At 40.5% G+C, this 26,986-nt stretch overlaps 2 protein-coding genes and 1 long non-coding RNA gene across 4 annotated transcripts in view; 2 read left to right on the top strand and 1 right to left on the bottom strand.

Moving 5' to 3' along the window:
• Positions 1-17,848, bottom strand: part of DNAH5 (dynein axonemal heavy chain 5) — a 267,250-nt gene extending 249,402 nt beyond the window's left edge. The window contains exon 1 of the mRNA XM_023625835.2: positions 17,663-17,848. Coding sequence (XP_023481603.2) covers positions 17,663-17,674 — 12 coding nt within the window. The 5' untranslated portion in view covers positions 17,675-17,848. The remainder of the gene's footprint in view (positions 1-17,662) is intronic.
• Positions 89-13,850, top strand: LOC138919750 (uncharacterized). 2 transcript variants are annotated; one of them, XR_011430258.1, is made up of 6 exons: positions 89-271; positions 709-902; positions 4,665-4,802; positions 6,031-6,182; positions 9,416-9,457; positions 11,506-13,849. It is a non-coding gene; the product is annotated as an uncharacterized lncRNA (long non-coding RNA). The 2 variants fall into 2 exon arrangements; XR_011430257.1 differs by having other exon boundaries at positions 135-271; positions 11,694-13,850.
• Positions 17,337-21,163, top strand: LOC138919749 (zyxin-like). The gene is made up of 2 exons (XM_070246029.1): positions 17,337-17,998; positions 18,332-21,163. The coding sequence occupies exons 1-2, from the start codon at positions 17,568-17,570 to the stop codon at positions 18,345-18,347; spliced, it is 447 nt and encodes a 148-aa protein (XP_070102130.1). The 5' UTR covers positions 17,337-17,567; the 3' UTR covers positions 18,348-21,163.
• Positions 21,164-26,986: the final 5,823 nt, after the last annotated feature.

Below are 26,986 nucleotides of genomic sequence, written 5' to 3'. Positions count from 1 at the left end.
CTGACCAGCATGAAAGTCATCATTTTTTTTTTTAACTAAGCAAAAGAAAACCAAACTGTAAAAAAAGGGGGGCAGGGAGGAGGAGTGTATGTCACACCCAAGCTGAAAGTATGAGAAAACTTAAATATTAGTTCGCACTCTTTGAGTTTGTCTCCTTCAAGACCAAGGCTGTAGGAACACGCGAAGTCTACTTCTGCAGACGGCCATGCTCAGCCCTGAGGAGGAGGGGGTCACCTGCATCGTCCCCTCTGGATAGAGCCGTGCTTTTCAGGTAGACCAAGACCCATGGGGACTGGCAGGGGTTAGGGGAAAGGAAGGAAAGGAAAAGGGAGAGGAGGAGGTGGAAGAGGAGAAGGGAGCAGGAAGAAGCCTGGCGGAATGAGAAGAGTGGGGAGAGAAAGGAGGGAGGTGCTGGAAGGCAGAAGAGAGGGATGTGAGGCAGAGCTCTTCTTTTTTCTACTACTGGGCTTTACGGGTCGAGGAAGCAGACACAAACACATGTGGAAACTCAGGAAGCCTAAAAACAGGAAGAGAACTGTTTCTTTCTCTTCCTCTGTCCCTCAACACAGACTTCAGGCAAAAATCCCCATTTGCAAAAGTAGTGAATGCGTCTTTATCTCTTAAAAACACGGTCAGGATTAAGTTTTGTAAAGACGTTTGGGTGTCATATGTAACAAGCATTAAGCAAAATCCTTTTTTTCGCTGCAGTATCCTCCAGTACACAAAGCAGGAATTAACAGACTTTTGAAAAAAGTAATCTTAATATAAATAAAGCAAGCGCTGTTCAGGAGATGAAGACAACCCCAAAGAGCTGGAAAGCAGTGTTACAAACGCACAGAGAATGCGCCGAAAGTTCATTTTGCCCAGTCAGCTCACTCCTTTAGCAACCTTCCAGGAAACAGGTATTTTTTAAATCGTCGGGATTAAATTGCTTTAAAATAATATTGTTCATGTCACTGCCATTGCCAAGTCGTGTTAAAGGGGGCTCTCGGGGCCAGCCCGGTGGTGCAGCGGTTAAATTTCCATGTTCTGCTTCAGCGGCCCGGGATGCGCCGGTTCGGATCCCGGGTGTGGACATGGTACCACTTGGCGAAGCCATGCTGTGGTAGGCGTCCCACGTAGAAAGTAGAGGAAGATGGGCACGGATGTTAGCTCAGGGCCAGTCTTCCTCAGCAAAAAGAGGAGGATTGGCAGGAGTTAGCTCAGGGCTAATCTTCCTCAAAAAAAAAAAAAGAGAGGGGCTCTCTACTTGATGGAACGAACAGTTTGGTGTGCATCTTCAAAAGATGGGTCAGGTGCAGGAATAGACATTGCTGAGCTGAACTGCGCATCTCTGAATTGCTGGGAATTCTTCACAACCCCAACATTCCGCCGAAGATGACTGATTATCCTCATGGTCTCCTCCACAAGCATACAAATCCCAGGCCCCAACCAAAACCTCCGCCACGTTCCCAGATTACTCACAAAACTGCACACAGCACATTTAAGAAATTCAGAGAACAGAGATAAAGGTGAGAATGAAAGGAAGCCCGTGACATCTCTTTTCAGAATTTTTACATTCTTGTTTTAAAAGATCATTTGCGTCTAATCTTTGCTTTTTAGCCTTTGACCAAAACATAAAAATTTTAACTGAATTTCTGTGCACTTAGTAATTTACTAATGATGTGCTGGACCCTATTTTACTTCATTTTGGTGCCAGTGGCCTAAAAATTTGACTTTCAAAGTCTGTTTTTAAGAAATTCCACTTCAAGAATACATTTTTATATCCAAGGGATTCCCTTATAATGGAGCTGTCCTGTGTAACACACTTAAGGAAAAACTACCAACTCATCAGTATTCCACTCTCATCTAATGTGATTTCCCAGTTCTAAAAGGAGATCGAGAAGGTAAGAATACATTATTAGCCATTGTTAAATTTTTATAAGATTTAAAACATTAGTTCATTGGGCATATATTTGCACACAGTGACCAAGACATAATTAAAACTCCCAAGGTGAAACTTTGCCAGCCTCTCCCCGCCCCACCCAACCACCACTACAGAGGACCCTAGGCAGTGACCCAGTTTCTTGTTCAGATGCCTTAACGAGGCCAGAAACGCCAAAGCTCTTTTTTGAGAGTGGAAACCTATTTCTGTTATTCATTAACACCCTTAAAGCATATATAAGCCAATGAAATGGCAATGGGGAGTCGCAAACACAGGACGTGACTAACATCCTCAATGAATGAGCGTCTGTCTTTTCCCTTGGCGGCACCTCTCTACACGTTTAGCTTTAAAAGGAAGAATCTAGAATTCTAACAAAAATAAAATTAAGTCCCAAAATCATTATGAAGTTGGTGAACAAATGTAATCATGATGCAGATGCTTCAACATGTTCAGAAGGAAGTTAAATACGCTGCATTTTATTACTCTCTCTAAATTTTGTCTTTAAGCAGGTAGAACATAGTTTAAAGGTAAATGATGTGACTGGAAGGGATTTCTCATTTTTAAATTTTTAGGTCTACACAAGCCTGGGAAAAGGGTACTGAATACCCAAGGGTTCTAAGACTAATTTTCTCAGCAAGAGGAAAATCAAATATTCCACCCACTGCATTATTAACTCTAAAGGTAATAAAATGGAGATTACATAGAATTTAGTCTTATGAAAAGATTATTCCATTAATAAGCATTTTTAATTGCCTAATATACTCAGCATTGGGCCAGAGCAAGACATAGGTGTTTCCCCTTAACAACGTAAGGGCATAAATAAAATGAATCCTATAGTCCAACCTTCAAAAAACCTTAAAAAGTATGAGCATGTCCATAAAAAGATTTGCTTCAGGGATGGTTCTGGAATCATCTTTGCTAATTTATTCTCACACCCCATGCAATGAGATACCCAGAAGTCAGCTGTGATGCGCTAGCCTCTGGAGATCTAGATGAATCTGGCCCAAGCACCAATTCTGTGCCCTCCGCAAGATTTCTGCAGCCCCCCAGGGGCTGAAGGGCTCAAGACCCCCTCCAGCTCTGAGCTTTTCCCTCTGAGGGGACCAGATGTACAACACTGCCCATCGCTCAAATTCCAGGAGACAACAACGTGGCTCATGAGTATGGCAGACCTCCTCAGAGGCCAAAAGAGGGAAGACAATTTCCAAATGAACGCTAGGCATCCCCACTCCCAGGCTCTCCACTCATCTCACACCTGGGGGATCGTTCCATGACTCTTCCACTGCACATGTCCAGCCTCCAGCTTCAGGTATACCCCAGCCTTCCTCCTGAGCACCTCCACATCTCCTACACCCCTCACCTACCCACCCACCCTGCCAGACAGTGAACTTGCTATAAGCCATTCTCCTGGGTTGTTCAGGCTTTGCCCTCCTACCTCTAGTGACTTAGCTGGAGTTTGTTTGTTTTTCCCAAACAAAAGCAATTTCCTCCCTCAAAAGGAATTGTGCCATTGAGATAATTAATTATTTACATTGACCTTCCTGGAAAAGTACCTTCATCAATTCTATAATAGCCAAAAAACTAGGATACATTAAAGAAATACAGACCTTGAAAATCATGACTATAATCAACTTCAGCAAAACAGTTGTACAGCAAAGAACAAAGACAAAAGAGTAGAACCCTGCTGTAGAACGACTCATTACGTGTGACAGATATGAAAAGATACCTAACCCCAGACCCAACTACATATCAGCAAAGCCCACCATGACACGGAAAATAACATTACCCTATTCTTCAGTATTATTACCACAAAGGAGCCACTGGTGGTCCGACCGTCTTCTCCACTTATAAGCTTAGATGAAAAAGGAATCATAACCCGGTTGGGGAGGAATGACCTCAATTTGAAAGCTCTTCACCAGGCTCTGCCTCTTTGCTCCAAGACTGCTGCTCATGCAATTTGTCTGTCTGCTGCATTGCCACATCTGCTATAACATTCTTCTACCTGCATGGCTAGCTGTTTGCATCCTTAGTTTCACCTGGAACAACCGTGCAGGTTCATTGCCACAATCCATCTTCAGCAGCATCCGTCCATCACACATGACTAGCAGCGAACCCAGGTCAATACAGGCAGAATAACCACATTTCAGGAGCTCCCAGTCACAAGCTCATCATCAGACAGGGCTCCGAGCAGCGGACGGAGGTCAGTTTGAAGCTCTGCCCCACATTGATCCCCACTGTGCCGTTCACGACATGATAATCTCATGCATTTTGCACTGAGTTAGTTTTCATTTTAACTTGTTTAGGATTTTCAGCAGTGTTTGGTGTGCTTGTCTTCCCAATGAGACAGTTAAACCTTTCTGAGAACAAAGACCCATATCTTCAGTTTTTAAGTCTCCCACATTGCCTTGTAACACATCCAATGGGCATTTAACAAATGATGTCTGATGCCCTAACCACCAAAGCCAGCCGGAGGGAAAACTGTGACAAAGGCAAAATTAATCTCTGTTCCTTTCTTCCTCCCTTTCACCCCCTTTCTCCTTCTCACCTCCCATCCATCCAGAGCCCAGAGTTCTCAAGTCACCCACAATAGCACTTATTTAAGCCAATATGGGGTGGATCTCAATCTAGTGGGGCCTGAGGCTTATGCAAATTGGGGAGTCCCACATTAAGAAAGAGAATACAAGAATTCTACCAAACATTCAAAGAAGATTTAATACCTATCTTTCTCAAACTATTACAGAAAATTGAGGAAGATGGAGCACTCCCTAACACATTCTATGAAGCCAACATCACCCTGATCCCAAAACCTGACAAGGACAACTCAAAGTAGGAAAACTACAGGCCAATATCACTGATGAACATAGATGCAAATACTGAGGTATGTAGAAAGTTTCCAAGAGGAGAGTCCCAAAAAGACCATTAAAATGATTGCTTCCAGTGAGGGAGCTAGAGGACAGGGCTGAGATAAAGATATGCCTTGAATTGTACACCCTTTTATATTACGTAAGGGGTTTTTTTCCTTTTTTTCCCATGACCATTAACTACTTTTTAAGTAAAAACTATATATAATATAATATATTTTAAAGAAAAGAATAAGAATTCATACTAAGAGGAAAATTATTAATAATAGCTTGATGCATTATATTACTGTTACGTGTTGAGTTATATTCCCCCAAAAAGATATGTTGAAGTTCTAACCCTCCAGTACCTCAAGATGTGAACTTACTTGGAAATAGCATCCTTGCAGACTGAACCAAGTTAATATGAGGCCATTAGAGTGGGCCCTAGTCCAATATAACTGGTGTCCTCATGTGAGGTGGGCATTCTTCCCATTGAGTGGGGTCTCCACCCTACAAGCAGGGAAGGAGAAGGTGTGACTGTCCTGATCAATAGATCACTGCAGAAGTAACTTCCACGTCTAGGTCATAAAGGTCACGAGCTTCTGCCTTGCTTTCTAGAATATTCTCTTTGAAGCTTTCAGCCACCATGAAAGTAGGCCGCCTTGCTGTTGAGGGAGCCCATGCAAAAAAAACACATGGAGCCATCTGAGACTCATGGATACAGATGCCTCTCCAGCTCCCCAAACACCATAGGAGATGCCCTTATAGGGGAGCAGAATTTGTTACCCCAAAATGTGTCTCTTTGGCTTGAATATTTTTAAGAACAAAACACTCAGGAAGAAACTTTGAACTTCCCTCTAACTGCCTAAAAGAATTTAAGATAGAAGGTCTGTTCCAGGAAGGAGCTATCACCACAGATAACTATAGTATAATATGAACTAGGTGTGGTAGACAGGGAGGAACCTAGCAAGGTCCATTTGATCAGAGTCCTGTTCATGTCTCATTGTCTCTGCAAGACACGGCAAACATTTGTTTACCAAACATTTGCTTTTCCATCTCCATGTGAATTGCCTTCCTCCCCTTTGAAGCCTCAAACTACTATCCCCAACATCTTTCTTTGTCTGTAGCTGAAGATGGTATTTAAAGTGTTAGCTTCGGCCACTTTGGCAAGTTACTCAGTTTTCCTGGGTTTCTCCCATTTATACATATTATTAAATTTGTTCAATTTTCTCCTGTTACTCTGTCTCATGTCACTTTAATTTTCAGACCAGCCAGAAGAACCTAGAAGGGTAGAGAAAATTTTCTTCCTCCCTACAGTTGGCAATGAGGATGGAAGAAAACTTAACTGACTGGATAATACATGCTCCAACACTAGTGCAACTGAGAGATCTTGGACCTCTGACAACAGCCAGCAGGAGGTAAGAGTTCTTACCAGTCAGTTTCCCAAATCTCTGCCTGTAGGGTCCAGTGGAAGTAGGAGTGGTGAGTTTTTTCCTTTTCTAAATTTAGACTAGCAGGAGAAAATATTTGTGAAGCTAGTTTCTCGGACTCGGTGATTCTGGGAAATTTGGTTTGAGAACTCTTTGGTTGTTATTGATCCTTCTCCTCCTAGAGATGGTCCCCGTTTTTCCCTGTCTCTGTCATTTGTGTCATTTGTCATAAAAAAGAAAAACCATAGGGCAAGACATAGGCATAAGCCCTATAAACCTGTTGTCTGGGCCTGCCCCACAGTCTGATGACAAACTTTGCTATGGGTTAATATGCACAGGAATTAAAAGCTATTGCTAAGGGACATCTTGGAAACCAAAGCTACAAAACTGGTGCGCATGGATCAAGCATTTAAGAGCCATTAGGGCAATCACCACCTCAAGAAGATAACACACAATCCCCAACTCCATGGCACATCCCTCTTAGGTGTTAGTTTGGCTCCAAGAGACCCAAAGCTTAGCTAAAGCTGCTATGTGCATATAAGAAAAAAATCAGATGAGGTTTTCCCTTTCATCTAGATCTGTCTTGAAAGCTTGGCTTTGTGACCAGTGAAAATATCCTCTCTGATCTCCACCATCCAAGATGCACATATCAGCATGCATCTCAGCAGCAAGTTGAACAGCCTGGGGTTCCGAGATGCACTCTCTTTGTCTGGCTGTGTCAACTCTCAGGAGAGTTTATCATAAGGGATCCCAGTCCATAAGGGGTCTTTGTTGTCTCAACCTTCATTGCTTGCTAATGCTGTTTTCACTACACCATCCTGACCACCTGTGCAACAAAGGCCTTTGCTTTCTTAGACTATTTTTGGGAGTGAACTTTCTGGATCTTCTGAGGTCTGCTTCTTTTGCATTGACTTATGGGGACAACTCATATCTCCATGGTTAAGCCATAAAAGGCTTATTGGTTTAAGTCGCTATTAAGATTCTACTCATCAATGGCCAAATAATGGATCTTTAAATTGGAAAAACTTCTAAATTGGAAAAATTTTTAGAGAGCTCTCATCATAAACAGCAGTTTTATTAATACCTATGGAAAGACCAAATTAAAAAGAAATACAAAGAAATAACAATTAGCCTTGAGAACTTAATTGAATTTGGGGTCTCAGCTTCCTCTTATGGTCTTACAGACACTAATGAAGCATTAAATTAATTAACAAGAGAATGGTAATAAACTGAGGGGAGAATCAAGGGACACCTCCCAACAAGGTGGAAATTTTTTTAAAGGTTATTAGGAAACAAGGTAAATAAAGCAAATATTGGAAGGGGCAAAAACAAAGAGAAATCAGAAAGGAAAGAGTCATGGGACTCATCCTAGCAGGATGGAAATCTTTAGATGGTTATTAAAAAATAGAATGGGGGCCAGCCCCGTGGCCATGTGGTTAAGTTCGTGCACTCCGCTTTGGCGGCCCAGGGTTTCGCCAGTTTGGACCCTGGGCGCAGACATGGCACCACTCATCAGGCAATGTTGAGGTGGCATCCCACATGCCACAACCAGAAGGACCCACAACTAAAATATACAGCTATGTACTGGGGGGATTTGGGGAGACAAAGCAACAAAAAAAAAAATAGGATGAATAAAATGGACATTAATAGAGTTAAAACAAAGGTTTTAATACACTATTCCCTAAGATTGGGGAGGCCAAAGGAACCCCATGCTAGTCAACCCAACATTAAAGGGCCCCAAACTAGTCTGGTCTATTTACCCTAGTTTGGAGAAATTTAAAAGCTGGAAGGCAGAGATCACAATGAGAAGCCTGACCAACAATCGCTTAGTGCAACAGTGAAGCCAGTTAATCAAGTTAAAGATTGACAAAAAGGCCAGGGTCTCTTGGCTCAACCCCTCAACCCCTCCCTGGGGACTCAAAGCCTTTTACACAGGAATGGGTAAAATGACTGGGAGATGGAGAGGAGAAATTTCTGAGACTCCCTGATGCAGGAACCCCATGAGCTATGCTACCAAAACCCACTGATAGGACACTGACTCAGGCTACAATTAGATTGAGAAAACATAAAAGTGTAAGAGTTTATAGGATTATAAAGGTTGGAATGTTTGAGCTAGTATTATATGAAGCAGTTACGTCAACTTTGCCTGAGTGTTTTATGGGAATAGATGCCCCATATGTCTGGCCAGGAATGCTTCCCCTACCCAATATTATAAGATTGAGACTTGTTGATGAAATCCTAATAGAAGCTATGGTTAGAGGTATAAGAGTTGATGGAACTAAGATGAAACTCCATACAAGAATTGGTGTATTTAAATGGGCTTTATGTGAAGTGACTATATCTCTTCTGCCTGATTATATATATGGGTTGTATTATGGGGATAGACATGGTGTCTCACCGGGGAACATTTCCCCTGCCTGATATTGTAAAACAGAGGGCATATAAATCCACTCTTTATGCAATGTTAATTAAACATGCTAAAAGGAGTCAATAAGGTTGCCTGAGCCCAAACATTGAGAGACAGAAACTGGTGGCTGATATTCCACAGCTAATAGGAAAGATAATGGAAGCCAAACCCCAAGGTGAATTAGTCTAGGGCTCAACTGTGCACTCGGGAAGAGGGTCTTTGTTAAATACTTTGTGCAGACTTTTTAAAGGTATGGCACATTGTCCTGAAGTTTTAGAACTTAAAAAAACTCTTGATTTACCTTGTAGTTAAAAACCTCCCTGATATAAAGAAGCAAACTGAAGAAAATGTAACTGGATGAGTGGATCAGCCTTTTGATATCATTCAGGCTAAACCCCACTTATTTGAGAAATTAAAAGCAACTACCTTTGTCTTGCAAATCTCAACAAAATCAGAAATGTAAACACAGCCCACAATGGCCTGAGACTGATCCCAGTTAGCTCAATCAATGCAACCTAAAAAAAAGAGAGAGAGAGAGAGAAAGAGGAAATATTTGGAAATTTGGCAATTTTTTAAAAAAAAAAACTTAAAAGTCCTCTCCACAAATATTAGTATAATGACTTAATAGGTGAACTTAACTCTCTCCAACTGCTAAAATAAAATTTGGATCCAATTATTCTTTTATAAACAAGTGAGTTTTGTATCTTACCTAATTTATAGCAAAAATTTAACAGAAGCTATAGTGTCTATGTCTATGTGTTCATGTATGTCTACATATACATGTTGTAAATGTGAGATATTTTTCTACCCCCAGATGGTATGGCCAAAATTAAGAGTTCTATTTAATTGGTTTAAGGTAAGCACTTATATAAATTATTTCTAAGTATAATGGAAAATAACCCAAATGTTTTTTCAAGTTAACATGATATAAAATAATCTTTGGTAAATAAAAGCTTACATAAGTTTGTTGATTTGATTGAAATAGGCATGTCTTAAAAGTTATGTCCTCAGCACTGGACATAATGCAGACATACAGCCTTTATTCTACTTGGATTTATTAGTCAAATAAGCTTACGTTATCTCTGTTATAAAATTTCTCAGTAAAAATAACTTGGAGTGATAGCTAATTTTGTCTAATGTCTCATGAAGTTTTTGTGGATAATCTAAACATAATTGTTGGGAGCAAATGATTTAGATAGATGTAAGTGAGATAAGAGTTTACAGATAACAATAATATTTATTTAACAATAATTATATTGTTACACATAAAAATAATTATATTTTATGGCATGTGTCCTTAAAATAGCTTCCAAAATCATTTTGGTAACTTGAAACCTTAAAGTTTTGCTAAATTAAGTTAAATGACAGACCTATTGCATGTTTTCAGTAAAAGAAGGTATAAAGAATGGAGATATTTTTGTTTGTTTGTTTTGTTAAGAAAGCAAATTTGTCCTAACGTAATACTGGTCATGGGAAAGAGGAAAGTATTTTTTGCCCTAAGGATAGGCTAAGAATGAGGGAAAGCATGGGACAAATTTTGAATGTAAAAAAGAAAGTTACAGAAGGTTTTTGGGAGAGGAACCCTGAGAAAAGAGTTTTGTACATGGTCAAGTTGGCTAAGATTGGAATGAATTTAAGAAAGCAAATGAGCTTTAATATAAAAGTAAACTACTGCCAAATTAGGATTTGGTTTTCTCTCTCTTAAAAGGATGATTTTCTTGGACTTTTAGTCTGCTCTTGATAACAAGCTTATGAAAGGTTTTTCCTTATTTTTCAGTAAGTCTACCTAAAAGGCAAGGATTCTTAAATTTTGTCAAAATAATTTACTATGTTCTAAATGCTGAGGCCTGTCTATTAAGACAGCTAAGGTTTTTTAACACTTCACTTTCTGTGTTTGCCTTTAACATCTTCCCTTGTCACTTTGGTTAAATGAATAACTAAGCATTGTTTCACAGTGATCTATGATCCTATCTGACTAAGAGTTTTAAAATCTTTTGATACTTTTTGACAAACTTCCCAAAATTCAAACCATAAACAAAGTCTTTCTTTTGATATGAAAGTAACTTTGAGAATTTCCAGTGGGCCCCTGAGACTTTCAAAGAATTTGTTCTTTCCTACAAAGAGGGAGATACTAAACTAATTAGGCTTATTTAGTATGTTAAATTGCATGGGAATCACTGTCAAAAAATGACGATAAACCTCCTTAGGTTACAGTACATGGGTAAATGTTGTTAATATACATTTTCTTTAAAAATTGATATAAAATTCCTAAAAATCTGATATGTCCTAATATAATTCTAGTCATTATCTTAAAATGTTACAAAAATAACAAAATTTCCCTGTCACTTGCATTGTAGTCAGATCTTTAACCACACCATTGTAAGTCTTTTGTCATTTACAGACAGTTATTCTTTTACTCTGATGATTTTGCAAATATGTTTCATCTTCTGAGAGATTCACAAAAAGGAATCTGACACTTACTCTACAATCCAGGTTTCTAATAAACCATAAGATCATAAAACTGAACTGGGTAAGAAATTACAGAACTCTAACAGAGAAACTGATGGCTTCATAAAACTGCTAACAAAAGATCAAGAATTGATTATATAGGACTGAATGAACTGATGAAGATGATTATAACTTTTGTGACTTATTTGAAACATTGCTTTTTAAGCATGTTTTGGTTTTCCAGATTTAAGGAAATCTTTTCCTCTTTTCTCTTAAGCTAACTATGACTTACAGCAATTTGGCAAATTATACCTTTGTAAGTAGAATTGAAACATTTATCTTTTTCTTCCTACCTGATCCCTCCAGAATTTGGAAACTCTTAGTAAATGAGTATTCTTATTTTCATGGCAATTTAGTTCTTTACATAAGTTTAATAAGAATTTGTTCTCCTTAAAGGGAACCCTCATACACTGCTGGTGGAAATGCAAACTGGTGCAGCCACTATGAAAAACAGTATGGAGATTTCTCAAAAAATTAAAAATAGGAATACCATATGATCCAGCTATTCCACTACTGAGTATTCATCCAAAGAACATGAAAATCAATAATTCAAAAAGATTTATGCACCCCTATGTTCATTGCAGCATTATTCACAATAGCCAAGATGTGGAAGCAACCCAAGTGCCCACCAATGGATGAATGGATAAAGAAGATGGGGTGTAAATATACAATGGATAACTAGTCAGCCAAAAAAAAAAAACACAAAATCATGCCATTTGTGACAACGTGGATGGACCTTGAGGGTATTATGCTAAGAGAAATAAGTCAGACAGAGAAAGACAACAACTGTGTGATTTCACTCACATGTTGAAGATAAACAAAAAAACACATAGATAAGGAGAATACATTAGTGGTTACTGGAGGAGAAAGGTGGTGGGGAGGGGCAAAAGAGCTAAAGGGACACATATGTATGGTGACAGTTAAAAACTACACTACTGGTGGTGAACATGATGCAGTCTCTACAGAAACTGTAATAAAGTAATGTACACCTGAAATTTACACAATGTTATAAGCCAACATGAACTCAATAAAATAAAATAAAATAATCTGTTCTCCTTGTAATAGGACACAATTGCCAACATTGGTTATATTACCAAGGCTTTGACTGAAATATCATATTTAAGAGAGACATGCATAGACTCAAATACTACCAGGCAGCATTAAGGAACAAAGGTTGACTTTATGGAACAAATAAAGGGCCTTGGAAATATCAGCCTGGTACTTTGCTTACAGGGTTCCCAGCAAACTTACCAAGTGAGTAAAGAAGGTCACTTCCTGGCAGGTAAAAGAACCTCAAGATATTTTGGGGACCTTGAGAAGAGAGGCATTCCCTCAAATCTACAGGTATTACAGGCAGAGTCTGATGACAAGTCCTTAGGTTGGCTTTCCTGGCCTCGAGAGGCCTTTAAAAGTTCAATCTGAAATTCCTCATGAACAGTTCCAGCAAAGCAGATTTAAAAGATCCTATATGATCAATCAGCACTCTTGCTGTATGTATGTAAATAAACAGGCCAACTTTGTTAAAAAACATTTTGCAAACAAATTACTCTTAATTTGGCTATCTTTGGTAGAAATGAGGGTGATTTTGAGGGAAAAATTAGGTTTCAGTAGCATACCTGTGTTGACATTAGATTCTAGTTCTGTTAATTGTCTTTGAGGTTTTCGCTTTCCACCTGTAAACTGTATGGATCCTAAATTCTTCTAGGTTCCTAAATATGTGGCTACAAATCTCCAAACTAACATTTTCAATTTTTTCCATCCTTTTGATCTGGAATCACTGAGAACTAAATCCCCTTTTTTCTGAAGCCCTGAAAGCTAAAGCTTGGAAACTCAATATAAACTTTAAAAAGATCACCATGACAGACCATACTTAGGCAACCTTCATGGCTTTTGCTGAGTAAGCTACTTAGAAAGATAACTGAACACCCAATGATATCATCAGAGACATTTCAAACTACAAAAGATGCTTCAACCCTGACATCCAGAAATCTTCCTGACTGGCTGTCCCCTGGGCTCAGAAACTGGTTTATAATTTGCTCCAACCATTAACTTTTTCTTTTTGTTTCCATAGAATGCCTCTTATTAAATACCTGATTGCTTGCTTATGCAATATAGGCCTAACTTGGGGAGCTCACCTGCACTGCTGCTTCCTAAAATTAATTTAACTGGACTGACCTATTGACAGGACTAAGAGACTGGTTCAATGAGATGGAACAATCTACCAACTCAGCTTCTGGACTGTGAAACTTCTTGACGTTTCAAAGGTGGGAATGTAGGAGAGCACAGTTTGCTACCCCAAATATGTCTCTTTGGTTTGAATATTCTTAAGAACAAAAGACTTAGCAAGAAACTTTGATCTTCCCCTTAACTGCCTAAAATAACTTAAGACAATAGGCTTGTTCCAGGAAGAAGCTATCACCATAGATAACTATAGTATAAGATGAACAAGGTGTGGTAGACAGAGAGGAACCTAGCAAGGCCCATTTGATCAAAGTCCTCTCTATGTCTCATTGCCTGTGCAAGGCATGACAAACATCGTTTACCAAACATTTGCTTTTCCATCTCCATGTGAATTGCCTCCCTCCTCTTTGAAGTCCCAAACCACTACCCCCAACATCCTCCTTTGTCTTTAGCTGAAGATGGTATTTAAGGTGGTGGCTTTGGCTATTTTGGCAAGTTACTCAGTTTCCCTAGGTTTCTCCCATGTAAACATGTTATTAAATTTGTTCGATTTTCTCTGGTTACTGTCTCATGTCACTTTAATTCTTAGACTAGCCAGAAGAACCTAGAAGAGTAGAGCAATATTTCTTCCTCCCTACACCCTCAAGCCAGAACCAGCCAGTGACTCCACTCCTGGCTTCCTGACCTGCAGAAATTGGAAGAGATAATACAATGGTTGTTGCTATTTTAAGCCACTAAGTTTGGGGGTGATCTGACATGCAGCAACAATAACCAGCAGTCTCCAATGTTCTGGAGATTCCTCTTTTATTTGAAAGGAAATGCTTCTAATATTACTGCTTAGTGCCTGTGTAAATATCTTTTACTGTGATATAGGGACCACAAATCTAGGTCAAAAGTCTGGTCCCAGCTGTGCTTTATCTGAAAGGTAACAGCCACCTTTCTGCCATGAGTGGTGGGCAAGCTAGTGAAAGGCTTTTGATGCCTAAAGCAGAGAAGGGAAGGGGAGAAGGAAAAAGTCATGAGTGCCAAACCACAGATCTGTTCTGAAATCCAAGCAATGTAGGGTCAGCATGGCCCAATGAGTCTTTAACCTTGAACAGCAGCAGTTTGAGCTGAAGTCTACTAATGAGTCATTATCTATTACCTTTTCCCCCTTAAAAACCAATGTGAGTGGACACTCCAATCTTTTGAGGGCCTAAATAGAACTAAAAGGCAGAGGAAAGGCAAATTTACTCTCTGCTGGCTGTTATAATTAAGGCCTCAAAAAGTAAAGCCAAAAGCAAACAGGAGAGAGGTATAAATAAACAGCCACCGTGCTCAATGCCAGGAAAGAACTTAGCATGACTAAAGGAGAAAATGTAGCAGGTAAACTTCCTCCTAACATTTCTTACACAGGGGAGCCAATTCCTCGAAATACCTATACTCAGCAGCCTTTTTCAAATGCTGATACTAGCCTCAGACAACCTGGACCTGAGAGAAAAACAGAACACCCCTCCACCCACCCCCACCCCCGCCACCTTCCTCAGGGCAATTTAAAGTCCTGCAGACTTCACATTTCACAGCTGTAACAATTTATGTGCCTCAGTCTGTTTCTATTTTTCCTAAATACTGTAACACTGAAATCCATATTTACAGCACTGATGATAAATTATTATAGCTACTAAAATCCTTTCCACACCAACCTCGGATTAGGGACAACAAACTGCCACTGATGGGGGTCAGGAAAATGATGTTGCATAAGAAACAGTACTGAGCCATACATTTGTTTCATTCTTGCTGCTCTTCACATTGATCTGGGCATGCTCATTTACCATCTTCCTTCTGTTTCCAATTTATGTAAAATAGGGGCTGCTCACTCAGCTGGGGGAGAGAGCATGAGGTGCAAAACAATCCTCACAAAGGATGTTGCCAGTGTGCACAGAAAATCTTTACCAAAGGACTTAAGTTTGTCTTGGGAGAAGAAAGTTCTGTAAACATTTAGGGGGCATTATTCTTTATAATTGTTTAAACTACAAAATGTATATATTTATATAAATATTTATCATTGTTGATAAATATATTTGTACTTTTATGTAAATATATACTTTTAGGTATTTAAATATGATAATTTATATTTAAATATATTTTTATCATATGTATATTCATTATGGAAATTTTTTAAATAAAGAAAAATAAAATCCTCTTTAATGCCACCAGCCAGAGATAATCACCACCAATATTTCAGTGTGTCCTTTTATTCTGTTTTCCATACATATTTACATACCTTTTTTATTTTTATAAAACTGGAACAATATTGCTTCAGTGACCTACTTTTTTCACGTATTAATTGTGAACATTTTTCCATGTTATTAAACATTCTTCAATAATTTTTTTCTTGGTCTTTGCAATTTTAGTAGATAAAAAGAGATATATCAATTTAATTTCCTAGATTACTACAGAAGTTAAACAAGAGATATGAGATAGTTTTTATGCAAACTTGAACAGACCAAGGGAAAAGTAGAGCAAAAGGACACAGCACTGAAATCTTACAGCAAGCATAATCAATTCAAGAACACCGTATAAGGCTAATAGCCGTGTTTTACATCCCTATGATGTGGATTAAGGCTGCCCCAGCTAGAGAAGCCCAAGGTGTCCTGGTCTACATGCCAAACTATATGACCCGGTGGATTTTTTTTATGGTGTGAATTAGGGCTGCCCCAGGGAGAGAAGCCCAGGGCATCCTCACCTACATGCCGATCTATATGGCCAGATTCGTATCTAAAAGTTATATGACTGCACAATAACCAGACCCCATCTGCACTGAAATCATTTAATGACTTTTTACATCATCTTTTCTTTTTCCAGTAAAAATAAGTCACGTACCCATGCCTTATAAAATTAGCCCTAACCCTCAACTCAGGGCAGCAGCAGGAGTTCTGACTGCCCATGGGTCCTGTCCCCATGAAGCAGCAGCAACAGCTCTTCACCGCCCATGGGTCCTGTCCCCATGCAGCAGCAGGAGCTCTGAATGCCCATGGGTCCTGTCCCCATGCTATTCTGTACTATTCTCTAAATAAAAGAGCACCACTGCCAGACCTTGAGAGTCCAAGAAATCTTTCTTCGACTCCTCAGCTCACCGACCCCACATCACCTATAGCATAAAACTTGATAAACTTAGGTAAGATTATATAATACATGGATTTATACTTAGGACATACAAAAAAGTCATTGGTTTACAGGTATTAGCAGTAGAAATACCATCTGTCATTTCAGGGTCACTTTTTTCTTTGACAGAATATAGGGAGAGGAGTCACCAAAAAGACTAAAAAGAACTAATGAGTATTTGTCTTAATGAAACACAAAATAGATATATTGGATATTCCAAGTACTTATGACATCTAAATTATATGAAAATAAGAACATTAATATATCCTCCATAAGGAGATGCTCTCAAGAATAAAACAGCAAATTTTGAGCAAGGTAAACCTCTATAGAGAGGAGGAAAACCTTTAAGTATTATTCACATAAACTATATGCATTGCTCTTAATTAAATAAGTATGAATTTACGTTTATTAAACGTAATGACAGGGTGCATATTTTATTCTTAGAATAATAGGTTTCTGGAGTTATGGAGCTATAGATAGTGTAGCAAAATGAAAAACTATAATCTCCCTTGAAGATAAATGCAAAAACAAGTACCTGGATTTTCTTTCATTCCACAGTATTCATTTAAGAGAGAGAGACCAAATGAAGCGAAAGCTGATTTAAATGCACAGAGCTCGCCTCCAGCCGTTTCTCACTACTGTGCACCGACGCAAGTATAAAAGACAGAACGAAACTACCCGGTGGCGCATTCTCGGCACACCATCCCTCTCCCTCTCTCCAAGGGAACTAAACATTTGCTTTTGTCCAAGCCCAAGAGCCAATGAGAGCTAGTAACAGCCAACAACTTCATAGAAAAGCAGCCTGCGCCACACCTGGATATCTTTGATGCTCTCAATGGGACAATGGGTTGCTTGGGTCCACGTCGCTAACCACCAGGGGCCTTTGCGCAGTAAGAGGAAGAGGGAGAATAGCAACTTGAAGACAAAGGGGAGAGGTAGTCCCTGAACCTATTGCTTTTACATTTTATGGGTGCCTTGGTCGGTGCACATGATTGACCAGCACTTCCTGAGAAAAACCTGCAGATCTCAAAACCAGCATCTCTAGCCCTACAAGCTCACGACAGCGCTTTCAGGACCCACTCTCTGAAGTTCAAGCCCTAAACAGAAGGGAGACCCGCCCCTGCGTGGACCCCATGGAACCCAGAGCTCCGGGCACCCAGCGGCTGCGCATGCGCCGCAGCGGGACGGGCAGGACGCAGGAGCAGCGCGCCCCCAGCAAGCACGGTACCAGCTTGTCCATGGCGCTGCGCTCTGCGGGGACACGCAGCGACGTGGCCGGGTGGCCAGTCGTCGGGTGCTCGGCCCCGCCGCCGCCGCTGCCGTCTTCTTCTGCAGCTGCTCCCCGGCGTCCGCTCGGGCCGCCAGCCGCCCGGCACCTCCGGCTGTTTGCTGCTCACGCGGTTGCCATGGCAACGAGCAATGCTCCGCCTGGACCCGGTCCCTCCTGCTCCTACCGCTCGAGCGCCTCCCCGGGTCCGCGCGCCCCGGGCCACTTACCCCGCAGCCCGCTCGAAAGCCGGCTCCAGGAGAACGGAAATCAGAGCTTTCCTCCACCGAGCCCCAGGTGCCATTTCTTGCCTGTTTTCCATCAGCTCTCTGTTAGGTCTCAGCTGACTGTTACTTCTAGCATCAGCAAAGTCCACGTTATTTTGTTTAAATGTGGACTCCTATGTGTTTCTAGCTTCAGGAGAAAAAAATTCAAAATGGAATATAGAATGTTTCAACTTTAGTTCACACATCTTCCCGCAGCCTTGACTCATACTTCGGTTCCTCTCATTGCTTCCTTGTCAGGTACATCCACAGCTGGTTCTTCAGCTTAGAGCTCAATGGAAATTCTTTTTTTTTTTTTTTCTGCTTTATCCCCCAAACCCTCCCTGTACATAGTTGTATATCTTAGTTGCAGGTCCTTCTAGTTGTGGCCTGACGAGCGGTGTCGTGTCCCTCCAAGGATCCGAACCCTGGGCCGCCGTACCGGAGTGCGAGAACCTAACCACTCGCCCACGGAGCCGGCCCCTCAATGGAAATTCTTAACTTCGAGTTTTAACCTGGAAATGACAAAGATAATTTCCTAAATACTGTCTACCTGTCAGAACAATACCTGCATTGGCGTGTCAAGTTCCCTGGAACTTTGCCTTACCAGACTTTCCAAAGAAGAATATAAATATTTCATATCTGCAAACTCTCTTCTCTCCTTGGGACCAGCACCCTCCATTAGGAATATAATGTGTGCTACATGTGTAAGTTTATATTTGCTAGGAGCCACATTTTAAAAAGTAAAAAGAAACAGGTGAAATTAATTTTTTTTAAAGATTGGCACGTGGGCTAGCAACTGTTGCCAATCTTTTTTTTTTTTTTTTTTCTGCTTTATCTCCCCAGCCCCTCCCTGTACACAGTTGTATATCTTACTTGCAGGTCCTTCTAGTTGTGGTGAAATTAATTTTAATAGTATGTTTCATTGAACCTAATATATCCAGAATATTATTTTAATATATTGTCAATATAAAAATTATTCATGATATATTTTACATTCTTTTTATCGTACTTAGTCCACGGAATTGTATGTGTACTAACAGTACATTTCAGATCCGGCTAGCCACATTTCAGATGCTCCATTGCCAGTGTGGCTGGTGGCTACCATATTAAACTAGATCTCTAGGAAGTTCTACATAAACTCTGGGAAGATCAGCCCCAAATCTCCACAGAGAGGAGAGGATGCATCTGCTCGTAAGGGCTACTAAGATTAAGTCTTGAACAATTGTTCACATTCGTATTAGGGAAAAAAATCCTTAAGCAGTGATAAACTAAATACTCTTCAGAAACTAAGAAAATTAGAAATGACTTTTTCTTTGGCCCTATCTTTTTTATTAATTAATAAACTTAATTTTTTAGAGCAATTTTTTAACTTTATTTTTTAGAGCAGTTTTAGGTTGACTGCAAAATTGAGTGGAAATAAATGACATTTTAACTGTCTGACTTTGTGGGCAATTTGTGTAACTTTGCCTGCAAAAGGCATCTTTGCCCCATGATGCCCTGCGTGTTAGACTAAAGGGAATGCCAACCCGGGACTCAAGGTAGCTGGGTTCCGTCTGCCCCTGCTTTCTCAGGGACTGCACAGTGTCATCACCCTGCAGGTCTCATTAGCATATTGTCAGAGTTAATTGTGCACCCTAATAGTCACCTTAGAAGAGTTTAGAACCAGACCCTCAAGAAAAGAGTCATTTTTTTAATAGAGGTGAAAACTCAGCTTGACCTTGGGAATACAGCCCCAAGGAGAAAGGGTGTCTATTGTAAGTAGGTCTGAGAAGGGAAAATGAGAGCTGACACTTTCCTCGGTGATTATTGTGCATTAACTCATTTTATCTTAAAACACCTTCCAAGCTTGGCCGTTATCACATTGCCCCCGTTTTACAGAGGAGACACAGAGAGATATGAAGTGCTTGCCCAAGGCCACATAACCGGAAAAGTGGAATGATTTGTAAGCACTGGCAGTTTAGCTCCACCTGGTGCCTAACCTCTAGACTATATCGAGATGACAGAAGGTAAGGAAGGTGAGAGGGTGGGAGAAAGGAGGGACACCTCCAGGAATGATGGCCCGCCAACATGCATCTGGGTGAATTCAGAAAGAAAGCCAGGGGTGACACAATCAATACAGTCCTATGGTTCCCTGGTCTGTGCCATCTTAGGCAAAACTGTGAACTAGACAATTTTGTCCTTGGTCTTCTCTTCCTGCTGAAAATTCTTCTTTGCTCCCAGAGGGGCGTATGTTGTTCAGGATCCCCAAGCTGGAGCAGACTTCCTTGGATCTGGCCTGAGTTCCAGACCTTGTACAGCTATCCCAGGCCACGAGTTCCTGCCCTAGGCACCATCCTCAGAGGACCTCCTTGTGGCTTCCTGACCAGTATTCTAGATTAATTCCAGCAGTTAGTAGTTGGGCAGATAGCAGACGCAGGCAGCTCTCCAGCCCCTCCCACAGCCATATGCTTAAACTTGATCTTCTGGAGACAGAGTCAGCTCACTCATAGGAACCCTGATGTGATGACCGAGCGGCGGGGAAGATGCTTGAGCTGGAAGAGACTCTGGGTTCCTTAGATCCTGCCTGCTCAGACCATGGCTAGAAATGATCCCACCGTTGAAGGAATTGGGCTAATGTGCCTCGGGAAAATAACTCAGTTTCTTTCTTTTCCTGAAAATTTTAAAACCTCAAACTAAAACCCCCACTTAAACTGATCTTTCAACGAGAGATCCATCCTTGGTACCTCTGTTGCCCAACACATAGTAGGTGCTCAAAAGATAGCTCTTGAATTTAAGAGGACGAAATGAAGGAACACAGGATGATTTACTTATTGTCCACCCACATGGAATCAAAGACATCAAGATTAATTACATCATAAATTTTCAGATCTGACAAGAACCAATATAATTTATGATTTCACTTAATAGAAAAGATGATCATTTTATGGAAAGAAGACGAAGAGTGAATTGCCAGAGGCCACATAGCTTTTTATTAACTGAGGCAGGACTAGAAACCAGGTTCTTTTTTTTGTACTGTGTTTTATAATGTATTTCAAGACTTAAAAATGATACATTTCCTTCTCCAGGTCTGATTTTCAAAGTCACAGTGCTTTACACTGCTCTGTCAGGAATGTAGCATTCCATGTCATTGCTTGTATTTGTCTGTCACTGAAATCATATGATAGTAACCTCTAATTTCATAAAAAATAGATTACTGGATGGAATGTTATTAACTGTTTTTATTCCTAATTTTGGGGGGAAACTTTTGTTGCCTCTCACAAATTATGGGCTAGCAAGCATCAATAGACAGTGAAGGAATGATCAGTTCACACTCAATATTAATTCAAATTATAAAACTTGGCAATGGAAGTCACTGTTGATTTGCTAGCCCGCCCCCATTTCAATCTCATTTTTCTTTGCCTATCTCTCCTACATATGCAGGAAATGGTAAATATTTCCCAGGCTCCCGTGTAGTTATAGGTGGCCATGTGACGTGGTTCTGGCTTATGAACCATAAATGGCAGAATGCTCCTGGGAATGCTTTTGCTTTCCTCCTGAAAGAGACAGATTCAGCTGTCCCCTTCACACTTTCTTCCAGATGAAATGCGATCATGGTGCTGGGAGCTGTTGCAATCTGCCATATTAAGACTGTCTTAGTCAATTCAAGCTGCTGGAACAAAGTACTGTAGACAAGGTGGCTTATAAACCACGGAAATTTATTTCTGATGGTTCTAGAGGCTGGAAGTCCAAGATCAGGGTGCCAGCATAGTCTGGTTCTGGCGAGAGCCCTCTTCCAGGTTACAGACTGCCAGCTTCTCATTGTATCCTCACACGGCAGAAAGAATCTGACCTCTTCTTATAAGGGCACCAATCCCATTTATGAGTGCTCCACCCTCATGACCTACCTACCTCCCAAAGGCCCCACCTTTTAATGCCATCACATTGGGATTAGGATTTCAACATATGAAATTTGGGAGGAACACAAATATTCAGTCCATTGCAATGACCCTGAGGAAAAAGCTCTCTGAATCACAAAAGTAATTACTTTAATATCTTTGAGTCTGAACAGTAGCAACTGCCACTCCCAGACCCACTTGTCATAATGGGAAATTAACTCCTGTTTGTTTAAAGCATTATAGATTGCGTTTTCTGTTCCCTGCAACTGAAAGCATTCCTAAGTGACATGGCAACTGCCAACTATTAGATATTTTGTGGGTTAATTTTATTTTTCAAATAGAAGAGTTATAAACTAGACAGTCACAAACTAGAAGTAACTTTCACCACTGTCCCAGCCTGAGGAAAGGAGGGGGTGACAGGGTTCAAATAACCTGTGAATAAAATATCTAATTGGTTGTGTTCAGATCCACCCAAGTACAGACGCTGGATGGGTGGCCTCTCTTCTACTCCATGGCTGCCGCCACCTCCCTCAGTGTCCAGAATCCCACTCTCTGTTTTGCAGGTCGGGGATAAGAGGGCTTACAAGCGCCCTTGGATGCTGAAGCAGGGATGTCTCTTCTGAGTAGGTAACATGAGCTGAGCAAAGCCTCCAGGCACAGGTGGGTGTCAGTCCTGCTGGAAGATGAGCAGATGCCTGGCAGCCAGCCATCCTATGGATGCTTTTGTCTGATGCTAATGAGAAGGGCTGCAGGCATGGCTCCTCTCCACAGGCATCATTCAGAGATGCTGCTATAAGGATCTGTGTGTCTTGGCCAGGTCCTTCCGTGCAGATGACCTTTTTCCTCCCGGTCTTTCGTGGTCCATAAAGCCCACCGGCACCATCCTCAGGTGCCCTCCAGCCACTTGGCTGCTCCAGCTGCTCCTACCGGTCTCACTCAGCTCTGTTTCCCCACTGGTATCAGCCAGCTGCTCCAGCATGACTGTTCCATGATGTCTAGGCTGCTACCATCATGCAGGCTTCCACAGAAGGATGGTGCCAGAAGGTACTATGGTAGACATTTGACCCCATCCAAATCCCCTTCATATATTTGGAGAATTTCCCACCAAGCAGAGCCCTCCTTCCTCTATAGAAACCAAAAGTACCAAACACTCTCCCAGACACCCTTACCATTAGGGGATCAGCATGTGACCCAGGCGTGAGCAACCAAATGCACCCACCTTGGACTTGAACAGGAGCTGGTAACCCCAAAACACAGGACAGTAGAGAACAGATTCTGGCAGAGGGTGACAGCAACAACACTGCCAGTTCCCGAGGCAGTGTGGCAGAGGTGCCTCCTAGGCAGCGTGTCCAGAAGTCGATCGGGGAGGTAGCAATATCCTTAACAGGCTGGTTTTGTGGCAGGATGTTTGACCAGTTCCTGGCTGCTGTTATAGATCCTCCTGGCCACTTGCCAAGCCTCACTCTCACTGTCCAACATTCTCAGCTATTCTGACCTGCCCAGTATGCATTCAATACATTCTTTTTTTTTTTTTTGATTCAGTTAGCTGTAGTCAATTTCTGTTGCTTGCAGTTAAGAACCCTGGTTGAGACCGCCACGCATTCAATACTGCCCCCATCCTTTAAATCCCCTTAACAACATCAACATGAGGCTGTTGTGTGTGTGATGCACTTTGTTAAAGTTTGGAAATACTAATTATTAGAGGAATTACAGAAGTAAGGAAGGAGAAATTTAAAGTAGCATAGTAACTATAACCTCAAATTTAGGGGGCAAATTTTTAAAAGTTAAAAACTCTTCAAAGAGAGTTTCTTCATAGTGAAGAGGGGAGCAGTTTGCTAGTTCCTAGCCTTCTTTACCAGTTTCAAAGGTATATCAGTCAGACTTCTACCAGAGAAACAGAACCAGCAGGATATATGTGTATAGTACATACATACGTGCACGCATACACACACACATATGCAAACTATATATATTGTATCTATATATTTTGTATCTATATATATTGTATATAATTATACAAACTATATATATTGAAAACTATATGTATTGCATAATATATATAGTTTGCAAACTATATATATTGTATCTAAATATATATATTGTAAGGAGATCTATTTCAAGGAATTGGCTTCCACGATCGTGGGGGCTGGCAGATCTAAAGTCCACAGGGCAGGCTGTCAGGAAGATCAGGCTGGTAACACTTGGGAGGAACTGAAGCCACAGCCCACAGGCAGAATTTCTTCTTTCTCAAGGAAACCTCAGCTCTGCTCTTCAGATCTTTCAACAATTACTAGTGACTCAACAACAATCTGATACAAAACAAACAAAAGAGAGATATATTTTGAAGCGTCATTATTTGCAAAATTTTAGTGATAAAAATGCTTTTATAATTAAAACTTAGACATTCCACCAAAAATAAAATCTCATAGCATAGAAAGCTAAGCACACAGGGTGAATGATTTTTTAGTCCATCTGAGAAAATGTAAAATTGCCACAGGAGGATTAAACTAAAAGGTACACACTATAAAAGAAACAGAAAAGACTTTTACTTTATACTTTATATTTGTTGAGCCACGGTTCACCAAAATATTTCTATCTGAAAATGGAGACGATATTACCCAAAAAAACAGTGCAGGGACCTCAATATCTAATAGTAAATTGTAACATGTAACTTGGGGTGTGCAGTTACAGAAAGTGTTAAATGCTAGTATGAAATATATATAATAAAACTACATTTATTTTCGGCCAATGTGAAATGTTCTAATAAAATAATAAAGTTCCATAAAAAGGATTTAGATTTTTGTCAAAACAATATTTTCCACCTATATCTGAATATAGGCCATTCATTACTTAAGTGTTTTTAAAAAATTAATGGTGAAAAATAAAAATGATATGAATGCATAAAGAGTTCCTTGTTATTTAAATTGTCTTTACATTGTATATTTTACTTTGGGCCTTCAGGTATGGCCTCAGATTATCAAAAACGAATGAAATAACCTATCAAAGAAACAGCTGCTTTCTGGCATTTGGGCGACCTTACTAATAATTTTTAATATTGAAGTGTTAAAGCAATTTCTCAGCCAAATTGCAAAGAGCATGTGTCAAAGTTTTATTTCAAATTTTCCACAAGAGTAGAGCCAGCCAATTCAAAGATATCCCTTCTGTTAGAGGTATTTATAGAAAAAAAGAAGTAGCTGTTAAGAAACTTTTCCAAAACTTGGAAATAAGAAAGAAAGAAGCTTGTGTGACTTTTCAGTCTTATAATGGAGCATCATTTATTAACTGGCCCACTCAAGGATTATTTAATTCTTCAGGAGATGTTACCTTCCTTTGAATTATTATTTACCATTGAACATGATACAGACTCTGAAGTTACAGTTTAGCTTTTAGATTTCTGTGCAGTAAAAGTGAAAATGAAACGTGATTTCTGTCTGGGAGAAAAGATAATCATAAAAGTCACCATTTTATTGTCACATAGGATATTAACCAGTTTTGTATCAAACTATTGCTCATTCAGCATTGTTTCATTGATAGCATTCAATATTTCCCATCATTTTTAAACTAGCTGGATCTCTTATTAATAAGTTAAAAAAATCTTTGACAGGGGCTGGCCCAGTGGTGCAGCAGTTAAGTGTGCACGTTCCACTTCGGCGGTCCAGGGTTCACCAGTTCAAATCCTGGATGCAGACATGGCACTGCTTGGCAAGCCATGCTGTGGTAGGTGTCCCACATAGAAAGTAAAGGAAGATGATCATGGATGTTAGCTCACCGCCAGTCTTCCTCAGCAAAAAGAGGAGGATTGGCAGCAGATGATAGCTCAGGGCTAATCTTCCTCCAAAAAAAAAAAAAATCTTTGACACATGCTGTTTTATATTTATATAAGAATCATACTTTTAGGTTTTTTAAATTATCCTCTGATATGATACGACACAAAATATGCCTGGTGACATCAGATTCCTCACAGGAGATGGCCAATTGAGTAGGTAGGTAGGCACATAACTTTCTAGAAGGATTTCCTTAAAGTCTATCAGAAAACTGCTCAGGAATGCTAATTACTTCCCAGAAGGAGTCGTAAATTATGTCTGTAAAAAATTTCTGTACCAGACCTTGTTTGGGACAGTTTTTTTCCTCAGTTGCCATTTTGAATTTGGAAAACGGTATGTGTACTATCATTGATTGACAGAAATAACCGTAGAGTTACGGTAGTTCACAGGATTATCCTGGAGGAGGAATATCAGGAAGAATATTTGCTAGAGGATTCCTAGAATTGGGCACCTAAAAAATTTCTCCTGGAGGGCTGGCCCTGTGGCATAGTGGTTAAGTTCAGCACACTCCATTTGGGCAGACTGGATTCACAGGTTTGGTTCCCAGGGGCAGAACTACACCGCTCATCAGGCATGCTGTGGCAGCGACCCACATATAAAATGGAGGAAGATTGGCATAGATGTTAGCTCAGGGCTAATCTTCCTCAAGGAAAAAAAAAAACAGGGGTTAGCCCAGTGGCATAGTGGGTAAGTTTGCATGCTCTGCTTTGGCAGCCCAGGATTCGTCAGTTCAGACCCCAGGCGCAGACCTACACACTGCTCATCAAACCATGCTGTGGCAGCATTCCATATACAACATAGAGGAAGATTGGTACAAATGTTAGCTCAGGGACACTCTTTCTCAAACAAAAAAAGGAAGATTGGCAACATATTAGCTCAGGGCTAGTCTTCCTCAGAGGAAAAAAAATTTTCCTGCCAATAAAGACGAGACTTTGTCACATGGCTCTGACACGCTTCATAATCTTTATTGTCCTTTCTGAAAACTCAAGCCAGGAAGGGAAAGTGAACTTCAAAATATCTCATCTTTGTCGAGCTGCTTTGGTGACAAGTATCAGAAACCCCCTCCGATGGGCTTAAGCAAGGAGGATGAGGAACAGGGAGGTTACAGGTGTATTTCAGGAGCCCGAGGGCAGGAGGTCTAGCCTGGAGGCAGGACGGAAGCTTCCAGTGAGCTCCTCTGTGGCTCCCCAGTGTGACCTGCTCCCTAGCTTCCGCCTCTAAGTAGCTCTCCCAGCAGAGCTTTGCCTCCAGTGACACAGCAGGAGGTTGCTCTCGATGACACCCAGTTTACAACTCCTTAGCTCAAGCACCCAGCAGAGA

The sequence above is a fragment of the Equus caballus genome, chromosome 21 (assembly GCF_041296265.1).
Source record: "Equus caballus isolate H_3958 breed thoroughbred chromosome 21, TB-T2T, whole genome shotgun sequence".
In the NCBI taxonomy this organism is placed as follows: Eukaryota; Metazoa; Chordata; class Mammalia; order Perissodactyla; family Equidae; genus Equus; species Equus caballus.
This window is presented reverse-complemented; position numbering and strand designations above follow the sequence as displayed.

Excerpts from the sequence above, each read along its gene's own strand:
- LOC138919749 (XM_070246029.1), top strand. The coding sequence starts at position 17,568 with ATGGAACCCAGAGCTCCGGGCACCCAGCGGCTGCGCATGCGCCGCAGC.